Source organism: Danio rerio, chromosome 2 (assembly GCF_049306965.1).
Source record: "Danio rerio strain Tuebingen ecotype United States chromosome 2, GRCz12tu, whole genome shotgun sequence".
NCBI classification, from domain to species: Eukaryota; Metazoa; Chordata; class Actinopteri; order Cypriniformes; family Danionidae; genus Danio; species Danio rerio.
Genome location: NC_133177.1, coordinates 10415223 through 10434504, shown reverse-complemented (window position 1 = coordinate 10434504; position 19282 = coordinate 10415223). Strand labels below are relative to the sequence as shown.

The 19282-nt window shown below is 35.1% G+C and overlaps 1 protein-coding gene across 1 annotated transcript; it reads right to left on the bottom strand.

Moving 5' to 3' along the window:
- Positions 1-5022: 5022 nt before the first annotated feature.
- On the bottom strand, positions 5023-18207 carry cmpk (cytidylate kinase). Its single transcript, NM_213109.2, has 6 exons — positions 17915-18207; positions 14504-14650; positions 13883-14035; positions 12975-13051; positions 10352-10448; positions 5023-5865 (listed from the first exon to the last, which is right to left on the bottom strand). The coding sequence occupies exons 1-6, from the start codon at positions 18056-18058 to the stop codon at positions 5824-5826; spliced, it is 660 nt and encodes a 219-aa protein (NP_998274.2). The 5' UTR covers positions 18059-18207; the 3' UTR covers positions 5023-5823.
- Positions 18208-19282: the final 1075 nt, after the last annotated feature.

Here is a 19282-nt window from a genome sequence, read left to right as displayed (position 1 = left end):
GGAGGAGAATTTTGAATTTAATGCGGTATGCAACCGGGAGCCAATGGAGAACGTACAAGATTGGGGTTATTTGAGCAGAACGTTTGGTATGAGTGAGTATTCTAGCTGCAGAGTTTTGAATAAACTGTAATCTGGAGATGAGGCTCCAGAGAAAGCTCGAAACAGCTTGTTTCTGGTTTTATTATTGAAGCACGCGGAGAGAAAATGTACCCCCACAGTTTTTTTATGTTAACCACAAGATATCATTTTAGAATGCGGGAAAGTGAATGTTTCAAGGATGGATGACAACAAACGTTCTTGCATGTCTTTGTTTGGCACATCTTCATTGTCATTCAGCCTGACAGCTGAGGTCTTTCAGTGTGACATGGGAGTCATGTTTGTGTAGTCTGACATGCTACAATCATTTAGAATTATTATTAATAAACCCACAGAGTGCGGCAGGCTTTACACAGATTGTGACTGTTAGATTCAACTTGAGAGCTCCCTCATTCTCCATATAGACATAAACGACACATTCAAAGTTCAGAAAAGGAACCAAAAACATTGTTAAACAGATCATGTGAGTTCAACTGTAATCATACAGTTTCAAGAACACAAAACATTTGTTAATATGACTCTGTCCGTCTATATAGATTCACCCACGTCAGGTCATGAGAATGGTCATACTACCAGCAGAAAACTTTTTTCCATGTGTCAGCAGCGCAAAACATAAACAACAGTTTACACGCACCCTGTTCCAATTTGTAAGACATTGCCGACCAAGGCTGTACTCACACTATGTACAGTTGCCTCGAACTGGGCCAAAGCACGTTTGTCCCCCTCCCGTCTTCCCCGACGGCCCACACTCGCACTACAATCGGGCCTGGGCACGCTTACGTCATCGATGTTGTGATGGTCAGTGAGCGCTCTCGCTCAATACAGTGGAGATTGCTCTAGTTATATAGTTTCAGTCGTTTGATATGCAGTGACATGCAGTCAAATATTTCGCCAAACAGTCCTTAGGGAAGCGTTGACACGCAGTCAGATATTTCGCAGAACAGATTCGCCACTTTTGGCGTTTATAAACAATCATAAAGCCCTCGTGGAGCAGGAATTAGGAGGTTTGCTGAAGGTGCGCAGCTGTCGTGCAGTGGGGAGTTTGCGTCTTTAATAAACTACGGCAGTTTGCGTTCACTGAACAGTAAGAATGATTAATAAATCATATGAAACAGTCCCTTAAAAGTCACGTCTCGCTTTCAGTTTCGGGCTTTGGCGCGTTTTGCACTCACACACAAGCCAAAGCCCAAGTGAACCGCGCTTAGGCCCACCTCTTCCAACCGGGCCAGGGCCAGCCAAGTGAACCGTGCTTGAGCCCGATTCAGCGCACTCACACTTCTTAAACGACCTGGGAAACGGGCCTGGGCACGGTACGGATGGCATAGTGTTGGTAGGCCCTAAAGTTGTTTTGGTGCACAAATGTGTTCTTGGAGCTTCAGATAATCACAGTTAAACCACTGAAGTTTTTGACAATAGCCCTTTTCACACATACAGACCTTTCCGGAAAGGTCTGTATGTGTGAATAGGCCCTTTTTGAAAATACTGGTAAACTCGTTCTGGCTATTTTCCGGAAAGAAAAGTTTGTAATATTACTGGTAATTTGCCGGAATGCTGCGCTGTGTGAACGCAGTAGGAAGATTGCCGGAAAGAGCCCGTTCACGTCTAGAACATGCAGACGCATTCACGTCCGCGCGGTTTATAAGAATAAAAGCCTTTGAATATTTTCCCAGACACATTTACCTGCTAGAAGTTAGTCAGATAATGATTATATGTTCATCTTAATGCCAACTGTCGAAATAATTATCGATAAGATGCTTATGATAAGCCGTTGTTTGTTTACCTTCAAGCTTTGCGTGGCCCATTAAACAACCCTGTAAGCGCCTGCACACACACATATTATGTACATCTCGACATGCGTTTTCATCTAAGTTGTTCACAATACTCATCCATCCAGAGAGTTTGTAATGTGGTCAAATGTTTACAAATACAAGCGCAGCTGTTTAGAGATCATTTCTGGTTAATGATGTCAGAATTTACCGGTATTTTGGAATGGATGTGTGTGAACAGTCTTTTCCGGAAAAACTCCATAACGTCCTCGCCTGTGAACAGCGCTTTTTTGAATTTACCGGTAAAGTCGTTCCGGAAATTTTCCAGATATTTACTGGTATCACTGTGTGAAAGGGGCTAATGTCTTTAGTTCCCTTTCTTGAACGTCTAGTGACTGCTGCTGTCTGTGGAAGATGAGAGAGCTCTCTGAGAGGGTTTCAGGGGATTAGAGCAACATGAGGGCGAGTAATGAATGGCAGAATTTTTATTTTGTCCTTACACTGAGTGCTCATTTAAAATGCTGTGTGTGATTACCTGCATGACCCGTTATTTTGTTGTTGTTTGTTTTTGCTTTGTGGTGGTTGTTCATGAGTTACTTGTTTCTTCTGAACAAATAAACTGCTCCTGATCTTTAGAAAACTCCATTTCCTGCAGGTTCTTCAGGCATCTTTTGCATATCTGAACCCTTTTAAATTAACTTGAGATCCAACTTTTCACACTGAAGACATTTGAGGTACTATTAAAACTTTTTTAAAAGGTTTGAAATGCTCAATGATGCTTCAGAAAGAAAAACAATCAAGGTAAATTGTATTTAATCTGTTATGTTATTTAATTATTTGTTTGAATCTTCTGTTGCTTTCAATAAGCAACATGGACATGAGACCCTTATTTTAAAAAAGAACAATTTGGACATCTTCCACCAGTTAAAAGTTTTCATCTCAGCTATTGATGGACTTTTGTTTCCTTCAGGAGCACCAGAACCTGTTTTTAATAGCTGTGTTTGAGTCCCGCAATCATCCTCATTGTGAAAAGATGGATCTCAAAATCATAGTAACTGCTGGAAAAAATACTAAACAAACCCTGAAGAATCTGCAAAACATGGAGGATTGTTCTTAAGAACAGCAAGTACTTTAACTGTTCAAAATAAACAAACAACCCTCACAAATCAGAAAAACAGTCTTAGATCATCTAGGTCAGGGGTGCTCAATCCTGTTCCTGGAGATCTACCCTCCTGCAGATTTCAGTTGCTACCCATATCAAACACACCTGAACCAATTAATTAGGACCTGAACACCACTTGATAATTACAGGCAGGTGTGTTTGATTTGGGTTAAACTATGAATCTTGGGAAAAAACTCCAGTTGAAATCTTTCATCTGGAGTTTTGCAAAAGCATCCTCGGAGTTCACAGAAGCACACCTAGCCTTGGTTGCAGAGCAGAACTAGGCAGATTCCCTCTGCTCTCAGAAATCCAGAAGAGAGCAGGGAAGTTCTGGCTCCATCTGTCAGACTCCAGCCCAGAGAGCTACCATTAGCAAGCCCTCATAAAAACACCAACTAAATTCACAAACCCTGTCCCAACATATAAAGACTAAAGAAATAGAAAAGATTACCCAGGAGGATTATAAAGTCAATTGGCAAAATAAAGTACAACAAATAAAAAAGTTAGCGTGCTTCAACCAAATTAAACCTGGTTATAAACTGGCCCCGTATCTGACCAACATTAAGAGCCCTGGTCAGAGAAAGCTGATGAGCCGGTACCGTCTGAGTGGACACAGTCTGAGTGTGGAGACGGGGCGACACAAGCGCAGCTGGAGGAGCCCAGAGCTCAGACTGTGTCCACACTGCTCTGCTGGAGTTGTGGAGGATGAGCTGCATTTCTTCACTCACTGCAGCAAATATCAGAGCATCAGAGAAGCTTACGTCACACAAATGTCTCTGATTCTACCACAATTCCAGCACGCCACAAATACGGAGAAACTCCATTATATTTTGGGAGAAAATGAAAAGTGTCTCCACCTAGCAGCACAGTACGTGTCCTCATGCCACCATATGAGAGAAAAAGGCTGAACCCCCTTATCCCTTATTAAAGCTCTCTGTCCTTACCATTTATTATTATATACTTTTGTTAATCTTTTTTTTTTTTTTTTTTTTTTTTACTTGTTCATTGGGACAACATATATGTATAATATAACGATATGTATATGTGTTTGTTTATTATTACTTATATTTCTTTTATCTATATGAATGTTCTGTATTTTGTTATTGCTTTGGCAACATTGTGATTTGTTTTACAGTCATACCAATAAAGCTCTTTGAATTTGAATTTTAGAGAGAGAGAGAGAGAGAGAGAGAGAGAGAGAGAGAGAGAGAGAGAGAGAGAAAGAAAGAGAGAAATTTGCACTCGTTTTGCACGCATGTGACATGATACAGGTTAATCTCCACTGCTGTATGGATCTGTTAATGTACAAAATAAGCCCGATTTAACGTCCACAAACCAAGATTGAAGCGTCTTTTTTTTTATAATTGTTCTGACATGCGGCTGTGCTGATGAAGTGAATCGCTGTATCTCATTACACACATGCACTGTTTTAAAACATTTTAAACATGTGAAACTCACTCTTGATCACATCTGATGATGATTAAATATCCTAGTAAACTGAACAGACCTTTTATTCCCGGTTGCTTTGCGCACGTCCTGTCTTGTTGATATGATTATATGCGTTACTACAGAGACATGTTAATGCGTGCAGCTGTCAATCAATATCGGTGGGTGGGGGGACCGCACTCCTACGTCAAGTTGCGGTCGATCTGAAAACCGCTCCAATTGGTCCACCGTTTTTATGTTGTTAAATTTGAAAAAAAAAAGAGAACTGGGTGTGTTTATTTCACCCCAATATTACAGTATATACACTATACTTACACACGTCTGTCCGAACAGCTTTAAAAGTAGATTTTTCACCATAGGTGCCCTTTAAGAAATCATAACAAGCTCAGATTTCCAACATTATTTTCAGTTTTTTTGTTGTGTTCTGAAAACTTACAACAAACCGAGAAAGAGTAATCATTTTAAGTCAAAGTAATTGAAAATCCCACAAATGACTTTTAAAACACCCAGTAATGCAAGTGAAGAGACAGTAATGCAAGTGAAGCATTCAATGCGTTGAGTCAGAAGACATTCCAAATCAGAACGTTTATTTTTCTGTCATCCTTGATATTTCTTATGTTATTTGTGGACACAGTCTGAACACAGACTGAATCGTCACATCAATACGACAAATTCGGTTCATTCACAAACAACCCCAAGGATGCCGAGACAACCAAAAATAAAAGCATGAGCCCCTGTTCCCACATCGTAAAATCAACTGCCTGAGCAAAGATGACACGTGTTTGGAATCTAGCACGCAAAATACGATAAAACAACAATCATACAGCTAAAACACTTCTCTGTTGTTGAGCGGCCAGCAATAGGTCCTCAGAGCCTGCTGTGGATTACTATGGAAAACAGTGAGGAAAAACATGAGCAGATACAACATTTAAGAAAAAAAGGCCTGGGAATCTGTTGGTCACGTAGAATTGCTCACTACTTAAGTGCAGAAACCAATCAAAACGCAGGGCTTGATGCGTTTCTAAACATCTCTCGCGTGTGATAATGAAATATCAGCATAATGTGTTTCTGTACAAGTGCCTCGAATGTTATTGCTCAAGCTTGCCTAGTTCTCTGCTGAAATATTTGTTCCTCTTCAGTGTAATGCTGAGCAAATATGCACTGTTTGCTCAACAACAAAGCGTTTTCCTTTCAGACTTACAAACACGGATATGAGCACACACTCTTACGTCTAAAAAACCCTATTTCACTGTCGCATGAGTAAAAATGTGTAAATTGATACATGTAGAAGGCATAGCACTGCCGACGAGTGAACAGACGCCTTCCTTTTCAAGGATTTTGGTTTGTTGAAGTTTAGTCGTCTTTCTCCAGAATGTTCTTGACATCTGCAAACACCTGGGGGGAAAAGAAAGCCAAATAGATGTTGAACAGATGTTTTACTGCATTATTATGATTGTTTTACATTATTATTACAATATCGCTGTATTTATTATTAATAATAATAACAATAATTTGCTGATATTTATTATTTATGTTTTTTTGTTTTTGGTTTTTAAAAGCACAACATTATAAATTATTATTATAAAAGAAAATACCATCAATCTTTTTTACTTCAATCTGTATTAGGAAAATGTTAACACTTGATTTATTCTATAAAGATGACATCTCTCTTGTCATTTAAAAATGTTCTTGTCAGAATAATAAATGTTTTGATTTGGTCTGACTGTTCAAGCAAATATTGATGTCAACTCAAGTGATATCTTAACTCTTCTAATAACACAGAGAAACAGTGTAAATTGCTCTTTTTATGCCCCAAAAATAGCTCAAATGCTTTCTTCTGTAAACTATTGAGCATTTGCTCTCAATATGGCTTAGATTTTGACATCGAATAAAATACAAGGAAGAGTTTTATTATGATAATCACTAATAGGAAGATAGGAAACACCCTGCATTTGCTGAATTTGCTCTGTTCTTAAAATACGCAAGGAGGTTAAACACATAGGACACTATATAACTGATGATCTGTCTAATAATACGGACATTTACAGACAGTGTTGTAGGATGTATGTTCAAGCTAATATGCTAATGAGTAAATAGGAGTACACTCTTTAAAGCAAGGTTCAACGCTAAGGATTTTTTCTACTGGCCCAATCGGACCAGTGGTTCAGATTTTTACTTGCCCTGCCAATATTTTCACTGGCCCCACCAAAAAAGTTTATAGCTATTTCTTAGCCACAAATAAAACGAAAACGTGTCAAAATGTTTGTAAATCTAGAATGTAAATATTTAAAAAATGTTAATAAATGTGTAATGAGCAAAATTCGAAGTGTTTTGAAATAAAAGATGGCTAAAGACCGGCCAAACTGACTGCAAACTGTACATAACTTCAATAAAGTCATGGTGTACGCTCGTATATGTCTGCTTCAAAGACGTTAGAAAAAAATGTTTTCCTTTAGCATCATCATTTGATGTTACCGCCATGTTGCTGTCTCTTCGCTGTACTAATAACATGCTCACAACATCCAATCAGATAAGAAGAACCAAGAAGGTAGCATTTGAAGGCTTGAAAGCACAAACTGTTTCTCAATTCTAAAACTGTATTTGCACGCAATTGACATAGTCACAGGCAAATTAAACTTTAGTGACAAGGCAGCAGTGGCCCGATCGGGCCAGTAATGATCCTGTCTACTGTCCCGAGCATCTCACACACTGGCCCCGGGCCATCGGGCAGTCCTTATTGTTGAGCCCTGTAACGCCTTCTGCACCCCTATGTATACTGCCCATTTGTGGGGGTGTCAATCCAAGAGTTCCTGCAGACCTTTTTTTATCATCAAGTGTGATTATAAAAGACACACGCAACTGTTTAAACCCCTTATAAAAGTGATTTAGTCATTATAGGTCACCTTTACAGCACTCATCCGAATTGAAAGCAGCATAACAGCAAGCGTGCTCATCAAGATAATAAAACAATGGAAATTATTCTCTGTATTTCCAGTGAATGTTCTCTGCTTATTTTCACACGCCCTGCTATAAATGCCTCAGGCAAGTGGCCAATCGCAAACCCCGCCTTAGTTAAAAACAGGTTTCGTGAGCAGGAGCACCTCTGTCACCCGACCCCATCTCTAAGGCAAAAAAACAAACAAACAATATGGAGGAAAAGCTTCGAAACCCACATGAAAAACAAACAAAAAATCTGTTAATTTTTTAATAATTGGAGAATCTTTTTTTAAATGCAAAATGTATCTCCAATTATAGAATATCCCCCCATTATAGAATCCCCAAAAGACAGTGCTGCTTAAAAGTTATAGAAGATATATAGAAGTTATAGAAGTTATGCAGATATAGAATGGATAAAGATGTGAATAATTACTAATCAACCAAATGAAGAGATCAGTCCTTCATTCATTCATTCATTCATTCATTTTCTTTTCAGCTTAGTCCCTTTATTAATCTGGGGTCGCCGCAGGGGAATGAACTGCCAATTTATCCAGCATCTGTTTTATGCAGCGGATGCCCTTCCAGCTGCAATCCATCACTGGGAAACATCCATAAACTCTCATTTACACAAATACACTATGGACAATTTAGATTAGCCAATTCATAAAGGGATCATACAAGAGATGGGTCATTATCACTATAAAGTGCCTTTGATGTCCCACAAGATTGAATCAGTCCTATATGAACATAATGCGAAATAATGAAACTCTGATGTTTTAATATAATTGGTTAAATCTTTACACACATGCGGGTAGAATTATAAGCGTTTTAAAATGTGTCAATTTTCGCATATTCTTTCATTGAATGGATGTGATTTTGCCATGTCCCACACACTGCTCTGCCAACTTCAGCAAGTCTATAAAGCAGGTAAATTAGATCAAATTTAAATGATTTTTAAATATATTCGACAATATATTAACAAGTAATTTGACAAAATAAGTCATTTTGATAACTTTTATTTTGTTTTTATAATATTATTAATCATTTTGCACGTGTCCTTAAAATTGCTGTCCACCCTGTCATGATGTGGTAAATGCCCTTTTAAGAAACCCTCTAATGTACTCATTGGCATCCCCATGCCTGTTTTGCCTTTCTTCAGAGGAGGTTAAAACATCTGCTGTTTCTATATTTATGTTTCCTATTTTTCCTCATATTGTGTTTGAAACTGAATGTTGTCAAGCTTAACATGTCCACCCTGTCATAGTGAAATATTTATTAATTTGAAAAATTATCTATATTATTAAATCTGAAATTAAAAATATAGCTTTCAAACTGTGTACAAAGAGCTTAAACTAGGAAACACGTTACCAGCTGCAGGTACAACATGTGTTGAATAAATGCTATCTTTAGCCAAAAATGTCCTCTCTGTCATCTGTCAACCCTGTCACAAATCCTTCCTTGACAAGGTGGACATATGGTTTGTTATTGACACTTCATTTATTCATTCATTCATTCATTCATTCATTGTTAATTAGTTAATGTTTTAACTAATACTACACACATACTACACCAGTAGATGCAATACATGTGTGGACAATACAAACCTTTTAGCAATATCTGTATCCTTTAAATGTCCATATAATGGAGCTCATTGACTGTTTGAAATAAAAATACAACCCTAAGTATTTCTACATTTGTGTGAACAACATCTGTATCTAATTACCTTATTCTGAAAAAAAAAAAAAAACAGTATCATTAAGGTGTTCAACTTGAGTAGCTTCCTACACTCCCTTCACTCCTCCAATACAATGTACAATGTAAAGATTTACATTCATTAGCAAATATAGTTTAATTTAAAGGACAATAATTGTTTATTTTCCCATTAATTTGCATCAAACCTAATTGATAACAGAAGAGGTGGTGTGGAGGCTCAGTGGTTTGCTGTAGTTAGTGAAAATAGAAGCTGAGCTCCGAAAACTTTACAACTCTTTTATTTTAACCCTTTAATGTTTCTTGTTGTACCTGTTGTTTTTTCAAATGTTCCTCCATATTTAGTTCACTAATTAAAGCCTTTGTCCACCTGGTCATGCCAGTGTTCACCCTATAATCTTGTTTTTAATGAAAATAAACTAATTATTTATACAGTAACCTCAGCAAAGCATCGTGTGTGAGTCCTTAATAAACCAATAAGGGCCAGTTAATATTGTTTAAAAGTTTGACTAAATATTTTAGATTTTGGGTTTTATTTTGAAAAGAACGTGCAGCAATTGCGTATTTTATTGGGAAACAAACGTTTTGTCCATTAATTCATTCATTTAAATAGACTTTTTAAATAATCTAAAAAGTTGGGTTGGTAAAGAGACACATTACCTTTCTGAAAATATACATTTTATAATCACACTGCACCGAAAATATACTACTTCGAATTTTTCCATAGGTTGACACAATTTGAGGTTTGTTTACTGTAATTCTGCTTGCAGTTTATTTATAAAAAGTGCAGGAGCCTGACCAACATTCATTTCTTACAGACTAAGGTCTAACAACTAATGGGGTAAATAAAAAAAAAACTAATATAAAAGTATTATATTATATTTTTTTTATATAAATTTTGAAGTCTCAAAGGCACTGTAAAGTGATAATGACCCAAATATTAATATAAAGAGATTGTATTTTATACTGTGGTGTGATCTTTTAAGTATCTCTTAGAAAAGAACTTTTAAAAAAATAACATTCATTTTGTACAAGCTCTCTTATTTTGTTCAAATTATTCACTTTCGCCAACTTTCAAGCTGCACTGCATATACACACACACACACACACACACACACAGACACACAGACACACACACACACACACACACACACACACACACACACACACACACACACACACACACACACACACACACACAGACACTAATGAAAAAAGATTAAAACAGCAGTACCTCATCCACAGATCGGGAGGCATCAATCCTTTGCACTTTTCCTTGCTTCTCGTACAGCTCTATAATGGGCCGTGTGGACTGCAGGTACGTCTGGATCCTGACAAGGTAACAACAAATTTTGCAAGAATTATTATTATTATTATTAGGAAATCAAAAATGCAACCCACAGATTAGTCTTTCCTCTTAATATAATGTCAATACAGAAATGTGTGACACAAATATCGCTAACAGTTCCTTCAGGATTTCTCTGGAGATTTTTCAGATTTTTGTGTCAGACAGTTTTTCTTGAAATTATCTGCAGCATTTCTTGTGTTGTTTTGCTGTGAAATTATTTACAGCAACAGTTTTGAATCCTTTGAATCCGCCTTTGAATCTTGGAAACCTTTATGAATATTGTGTTTCAAATCAGTGGTTCAGAGCACTATCAAATTGGCAAGGTCACGTGTTTCAGTAAACAGGATTTTGTTACATCATTACCTTTTCAAAACGTTTAGAATAGACAATGTTTCATCACTGTGTATAAAAGCATAATATCCACATGAATCATACAGGTTTACTCACATCGCCCCCCAGTGGTGAATCACTGAACAGATTTCATTGGTTTTAACAGATGTTGTGGCATTTGCAAAATCAAAATGATTGATATCAGTTAATAATCTCTCCACTATGGAATAAACGATATACAAATGTATTGAAAATGTATTTGAAAATGTATTTAAAAATGCATATTACACAGACATTTAATATTAAATAACATGAGATAAGCTGAGTGCATTTTACAGTGCTCAGCATATATGAGTACACATATATATATATACATAAAAATCTATCGTTTAAATAGATATTTTGTATAGAATTTATATATATATATATATATATATATATATATATATATATATATATATATATATATATATATATATATATATACATCAGTTCTGAAGCAAAATCTTCATTTAAATTTACAATAACGGTCCAAATTTATGTTTGGGAAAAATTATAAAATGAAAAATAAAAATTAGGGGGAAAAATCAAAAGTAACAACAAATATATAACATAAATTTATAAAAAAAAAAAACAGATGTATAAAAAAATTGCAATGTTTCACATGAAATGATTTGTATTATATTTCTATTTCTAAAAATTTCTAAAGAGTTTGATGGCAGAAATATTACTTGAATAAATATATCTGTTTAATAAATCTGTTTTGTTCAAAAACTACCTACATTTGAAGTCAGAATTATTAGCCGAATAATTTAATTTAAAAAATTAAAAACTACTTTTATTCTAGCCGAAATAAAACGAAAAAGTATCAGGCATTCTGTGAAAAAGGTTTTCTTTTCTTTCTTGCTTTGTTAAACATCATTTGGGAAATAGTTAAAAAAGAAAAAACAATTCAACGAGGGGGCTAATATTTCTGACTTCAACTGTATATTAACAGAGAAATGGGTAATAATGTTCATTTTCGAAATTATACTTTTAATTGAAAGTTTACAATACGTTTTCTATTCTAATGCATGAGTTTTTGTTCCATTTACATGGTTTTGACCAGCAGGTGTCTCTGCCATGAGGTGTGTTTTGAACACTTTAAAACCAGCAATTGGTTCAATTATTCTAAAGCTTTGAAAAGCTTCATTTTCCCCATCCCTACCTCAACAAGAACCACTAGGCTCTGTAATTTATTAAAAGGAAACAGTCATCCCTCTTAACCCTATAAAGCCTACTTAAGAGTTACCCCTTAACCCTATGAAGCCTATTGTATACAATTTAATACAAAAAGAACTCTAAATGATCAAAATAAACAAAACTTTGTAGAAATTGTTTTTATACAATGTATTAGAAAATACATCAGTTTAAAAGATTAGTTTTTAACCAAACATGTTTTTTTTTTTTCAATGTGTCAGCGGTGTCGGCCTACTGCAGTGTATTGTGTTTTGCTCACACCAAATTACACTACAGAGCTCTTTAAAACCAGATTATTGGAAAATTAGAGCAATTCTTATTATGCAAGTAGTCTGCTATACTATTGAAAATAGAAATTACGGAGCAGTCGGCTTGGAATTGAAATGTTGCAGGTTCGATTCACTGTCCTGCCAGAAATTGATGCTAGGAAAGGGGGACTGAACCACACTCTTTCCACCTTCGACACCCTTGAGCAAGGCACCTAGAGCCCTTAACAGCTATTGCTTACAGATTATTGGGAGAATTAGAGCAATACATTATATTTACAAAGTACACTTATAACTGTGCTTGTATGTGCTCTCACTTTTCACTTTTGTGGGTCAAAAATAGAGAAAATATTTCCAGTATGGGAAACCATACTCACTTTACTCATAATAGATTTACTTTCCTCCATGATTTGAGGTGGTGGTTCACTAACTAGAAGTGACAGATAGTTGTAGCAACTAGAAGTTTAGCTCTGGATTGTCTACTTCAAGTAAGCTTGCCTGGATGCGAGTTGCAATAACATCGCATGATGCTTCCCGAAGTGAGCCATTTGTAAAAATAGTAAGCTCCTCTGAAAGTTGTTTGATTTTGCTTTAAATTCTGCAATCAGAGAAGCCAATTCTGAAGGGACTGACTATTAGAAAAGTCACTACATACGGTTGTAAGGAGGAAGTACCTTTTCTCTAAACTTTCTCTGTTATCATCAGTGCGACCGCTGCTCTTTCCCCGCTCTAAACATCTGTCAATGCATACCTGAAACACAGATAAAGCTAATTATACATACACATACATATATACAAATGTATAATTGCATATGCGTGTGCATAATACAATGACACACACACATATACATATACATATATATATATATATATATATATATATATATATATATATATATATATATATATATATATATATATATAAATACACACACTTGAAGTCAGAATTATTAGCCCCCTTTTGATTTTTTTTTCTCTTTTAAATATTTCCCAAATGATTTTTAACAGAGCAAGGACATTTTCACAATATGTCTGATAATATTTTTTCTTCTAGAGAAAGTCTTAGTTTTATTTCGGCTACAATGAAGGCAGTTATTAATTTTTTAAAAACCATTTTTGGGACAAAATTACTAGCCCCTTTAAGCAAATTTTTTTTTCGATAATCTACAGAACAAACCATTGTTATACAATAACTTGCCTAATTACCCTAACCTGCCTAGTTCAACTTATTAACCCAGTTAAGCCTTTAAATGTCACTTGAAGCTATATAGAAATGTATTGAAAAATATCTAGTAGATATTATTTACTGTCATCATAGCAAAGATGAAATAAATCAGTTATTAGAAATGAGTTATTAAAACTATTATGATTAGAAATGTGCTAAAACAATCTTCCCTCTGTTAAACAGAAATTGGGGAAAAAAAATAAACAGGGGCCCTATTAATTCAGGGGGGATAATAATTCTGACTTAAATTGTGTGTGTATATATATATATATATATATATATATATATATATATATATATATATATATATATATATATATATATATATATATATATAAAACCTAAGTTGCTACTGACCTCATTGCTGCAGTCAAAGAAAAGAACAAACTTGACATCTGCCTTCCCATCCATCTCAGTATTCCAGCCCTGCAGGTTGTCTTGGTTACGTGGGAAACCATCGATAAGAAAGCGGAACTTCTTCTCATCAGCTTTCATAGTCTCTTCCATTGCCTGCCAAATACAGAAAACATTTTAAGTAAAGACACATTTAAAAAAGTATTTATTTTTTGGATAAGATAAAACTCAACACAAAAGCGCAGTAAATCAGAATTACAAATTGACCACACAGTAAACAGGCTTTGAACTATCCTCCTTGTATTAAAACTGCTCATGTTTGCTTTTAAAGGGGTAGTTTACCCAGTAATGAAAATACTGCAATAATTTACTCATCCTTCACTCGTTCTGAACCTTTATGAGTTACTTTAGTCTGCTGAACACAAAGGAAGATTTTTTAAAAATGCTAGTAGCTGGCACCCATTGACTTCAATAGTAATGAGTGCTCTCCACCAGCAGAGAGTAAATGATGAGGCAGTGTTGATTTTTGGGTGAACTATCCTTTTAAGTTCATTCTTTTTCAAAAAGCTAAAGGCTAACATGAACTGAAATGGCTTGTAAAACAGAACAAAGGGATGTAACCACCTTCCTCAGTAAGTTGATGGTGATTTGAACAGGAACTATCTTCCCTTCTTTGATGTAGCTGTCAATAAGCTGGCCAAACTCTGAGTCGGTGCGGCTGCGCTCCTCTCTCAGGAGATCTCCAGCGGACAGGTGAGTGTAACTGTAGTTCTGAGACAAAAACAGCAGGAGCTTTAGAGCAGCACAATGCAGTTAATGCAATCCTTTCGATTAGATCATCAGTTTTGTGTGCTGAGACAAAAATTGTCTATATAAACTAGAGAAAAATAAAGTGGTAGGTTGAGCACTTAACGTCAAAATGATTAGCCCTTCTGTGATTTTTTTTTTTCTTTTTCAAAACATTTTTCAAATGATGTTTAACAGCAGCAAGGAATCTTTCACTGTATTTCCTATAGTATTTTTCTTTAAAACATTTTAATGTCAATATTATTAATCCGTTAACACTGAAATTGGGGGAAAAAACATACAGGGGTGCTAAGAATTTAGGAGGGCTAATAATTCTGACTTGAACTGTAGGGGTGTGCGTGTGTGCTAATGGAGTTGGTAGCTGAACAGGCAGCTTTGCAGTCGTCCAGACATTCCACAAGTTTCAATTTTAAACCAAAAATGTTTTTAAGATCATTGTTACAAACCTTTTGAGTTTTGTATAAACTTTGAAATAATCTCCATGAAGTATGGAGAAGATTTTGTTTATTTGTTTCCCTATTTCTCTCTTTACCATGCACTTTGCTCTTTGCATTTGTGTTTCTTTATCTCACGAAGGTGTGCTATGATTGGATCTTTTACACACCTGTTTCAGATAAAAATGACTTCCTGGAGCACTCTGGACCTGCCTGTGAGACTCTTATCGCCATTAAATCGATTTCTGTACCTTTGAATTTGTATTACACTGGTATCCTCAAGCTCATTTTTGGTGCCAACTAGGATTTTGATCCTCTGTGTCATTGCTAAGCCAATTTGTATATTTTTGTAATCTTTCGAAGTAACAAAGAGTCTTGTCTGTGAGGCTAAGAGTTCCTGTATGAGAGAGAGAGACTGTGTGCGTTCATCAGCCTAATCTGAAAAAAGTCAAGATCAACCGGCATTATAGAAACTATTTTGAAATAGTTTCCCATGGAAATCCTTGTACATATAACCTATAGATATCTGTATACAAACTAATATAATCTATCGGTAGCCCCACACGAAATCTGCGCGCGCATAATTCTGCAGATTTTTCGCAAAATTCCGCAGATTTCTGCAGATTTTTTGCCCATCATTAATTCTGTTTATTTACTTGAGTAAATGTGTAAATCTAATTTTTTCAGTTTTTATTCAGTAATTTATTACTTTTTGTTTTTATATATTAAGGTTTTAGTTTTGATACTCTGCTGGATACTTCCAAAATGATTCCATAGAAATCCGCAGATTTTTACTAAAATTCTCTGCAGAAATAGCAAAAAACATCCGCAGATTCCATCTGGCCCTATCTATAGGTTAAAAGTCTGGGGTCATTTTAAAATACATTCTATAATTAATTCCCACAATTTGGAACCCCTATTAAAATTAAAAAGAAAATGGGAGGTGGAGCTAGAGATAGAACTATCAGAAGATATGTGGCAATCCGTTTTAGACAATATCCACTCATCTTCAATTTGTTTAAAACAGAGTTATACAATTTAAAGTAGTACATAGATTACATTGGTCAAAAGTGAAACTAGCCAAATTTAAACCAAATATAGACCCTAACTGTGACCAATGTAACATTGAGCCAGCTACTTTATCTCATATGTTTTGGGCTTGTTCAAAATTAAAGAAATTCTGGCAGCTAATATTTAAGTTCCTCTCGGACGCATTAAACACCTATGTAGAACCTGAGGCCATAATATCAATTTTTGGGATCACACCACAGTCCTTATGTTTTAACAAAAGCAAGATAAATGTGATTGCCTTTGCTACACTTTTAGCTAGAAGATTAATATTGCTGAAATGGAAGGAAAAACTTCCTCCAACCTTTAAGCAATGGCTTACGAACTTCTACACCACCTGACCTTAGAAAAAATACGATACACTCTAGGAGGCCGTACTGATATGTTTTTCTCATCTGGAAACCTGTTTTAGATCACGTAAAAAAGATGGACCCCTCAGTCATTTTAGAAGAGTAGAACCTTGTTTGTTTGTTGTTGTTTTTTTTCAATTTTTTTTTTATTATTTTCTTTTTTTCCCCTTATTTATGAGAGTAACATATGCTTTACTTATTATTACTATTCATTCATTTTTTCTTAATATTATTTATATTTTTTTCTAGAACCTAAATGTATATATGTGCGACAGGTTTTGTTTGTTTGTTGTGTAAAAAAAAAAAAGAAAAATTGAAAAGCTATTTTGTAATGTATGTTTCATATCTAATATGTTCAATAAAAATACTTTTGGGAAAGAAAAAAAAAGTCTGGGGTCATTTTTTTGTTTTTCATGTTTTGTTTTTTTAAAGAAAGTTCATTAAGGCAGCCTTAAATAAATGTTAAAAATACATTACAAATTTAAACATATTGTATGTAGTTTCAAACTAAATTATTACTCCAGTCATTATTGTGATTACCATTAATAATATAAATAATCATTAATATTAGTAATAATTAATATTAGTGTGATTTCTGAAGAATCATGTGACTCTGAAATCTGGAGTAATGAAGATGAAAATTCATCATTAAAATGACTGGAATAAATTATTAAGATAAATTATAAACTACTTTTAAACAGTATAAAAGTTTGAACTTTATTATGAATAAAATTGTGAAAACAAAAACATTTCACAATTTGTAATGTATTTTCGATTAAATAAATGCAGCCTTGGGGAGCAAGATAAGCTTATCTTAAAATTTAAAAAATCCTACTGACCCCACATATATATATATATATATATATATATATATATATATATATATATATATATATATATATATATATATATATATAAATATATAAATATATATATATATATATAGCTTCGTTTCACACGTAAGCCCTTCTACCCAGTATTGGTGCCAAATCATGGCAGCTGAACACTGCACTGAGGTTCTGTTTATAACCAGGAAATTATGTGACGATGAGTATGGAATCACTTCGGGAAATTCTTACTCAATAAATAAATGCATTCCGAAAGAATGACAAATTCCCAACAAAAATATTTTCATATTAAGCCACGTCATGACATATCATGTCGTACAGTACAACAGTTAAGAAATAAAGATACTGAAACAGGGGTTTGTGTGTTTGAATGTCATAGAGGATACGGAACGAGTATTCTATTTAAAACACCCCGACTTTGAATTTCATCACCCAAAAACGAACATCTTAAGCTTCCATTAACTAATATACAACACTTAAACTGTTGTTCTATTCATATAAAAATGACCAATGCGCTATATCTCTTACCTCCACAATTCTCGCGCATTGTGTTCCTTTCCCCGCGCCAGGCCCGCCCAAAACAAACACAACTTGCGGCTTCATTATCACTCTCAACCTGTGCAAAACGCGTGGAAGCTTTTCCGACAGCCTGTGAAGCAAACCCACAATCATAAACCGTTCTGATAAGCGATAGTTTGACTCAATGAATGACCATCGACCCCTGGGAGTCGGCTAGGGAGCTGGTTGAATGACCGGTTGATGCGTGTCAGGGAAGTGCGCCGGGGCCGATTCCACTTCCGCCGTATACGTACCAGCCAATCAAAGAGGAGAAGAGTCGCGGACGTCAATTAATCGACGCCCATAGCTCTAAACGCTCTCTGGAACGCGCACCCCTCCTCCGCCCTGGGTTCGCGCACCAGCATCAGCACCCGTGTTGCCATCTCCGCTTAATGTTGTCAACATGGCTCTGGTCTGAACATTTTTCAACATTATAGCTGCTATAGCATCATGCTTGATAACTAAATATAATGTGACTAACTAGTATAGGAGTTGCACACAACATTTCCACATTTTGTTCATATCATATCATATGTAATGTTATGAAGTAAATAACTAAATGGACACATATAAGATGCATTGGTCTACACTAGCAACATTCCTTTTGTTTTCGGCTTAGTCCCTTTATTAATCTGGGGTTGCCACAGCGGAATGAACCGCCAATTTATCCAGCATATGTTTTACACAGCGGATGCCCTTCTAGCTGCAACCCATCACTGGGAAACATCCATACACACTCATTCACACACATACACTACGGATAATTTAGCGTACCCAATTCACCTTTACCACATGTCTTTGGACTTGTGGAGGAAACCAAAAACCCAAGCAAACACAGGGAGAACATGCAAACTCCACACAGAAACGCTAACTGACTCGGCCGAGGCTCGAACCAGTGAGATTTTTGCTTTGAGGCGAACATGCTACCCACTGCACCATCTTTTGTACATTTGTATGTAATTATTTACATTAAACAGATAATTAAAAAAAAATAATATATTGTAAATAAACTTTTAAAATTTTGCATATAGTGTACATTTTTCTGATATATTATATAGGCTTTGTATTAAATGATGTAATTTAAAAAGAGATAACTTGATTTAATTATTTTATTAAATAATAATAGAATTATCAATTATAATGATTATAATCATCATGGAGTGTTTCTGACCTTTTTTTTTTTTTTTGGAAAAGGTCGACTATATTATGTTGGAAACAATGTAAATTAACTTTCAAATTGTTGCATGTTGAGAATAAACTTTTTTATTATAATCCTAAGATTAATTAGTGAACCTACAACAAGAAAAGTAATTGTTAATATTTAGTTAGTGTTAAATT

Coding starts and splice junctions, on each gene's coding strand:
- cmpk (NM_213109.2), bottom strand. CDS start 18,058: ATGATTGTGGGTTTGCTTCACAGGCTGTCGGAAAAGCTTCCACGCGTT. Junction 14,651..17,914: donor AATGCGCGAGAATTGTGGAG/GTAAGAGATATA, acceptor TTTTTGTCTCAG/AACTACAGTTACACTCACCT. Junction 5,866..10,351: donor CCTCCCGATCTGTGGATGAG/GTACTGCTGTTT, acceptor TTTTCCCCCCAG/GTGTTTGCAGATGTCAAGAA.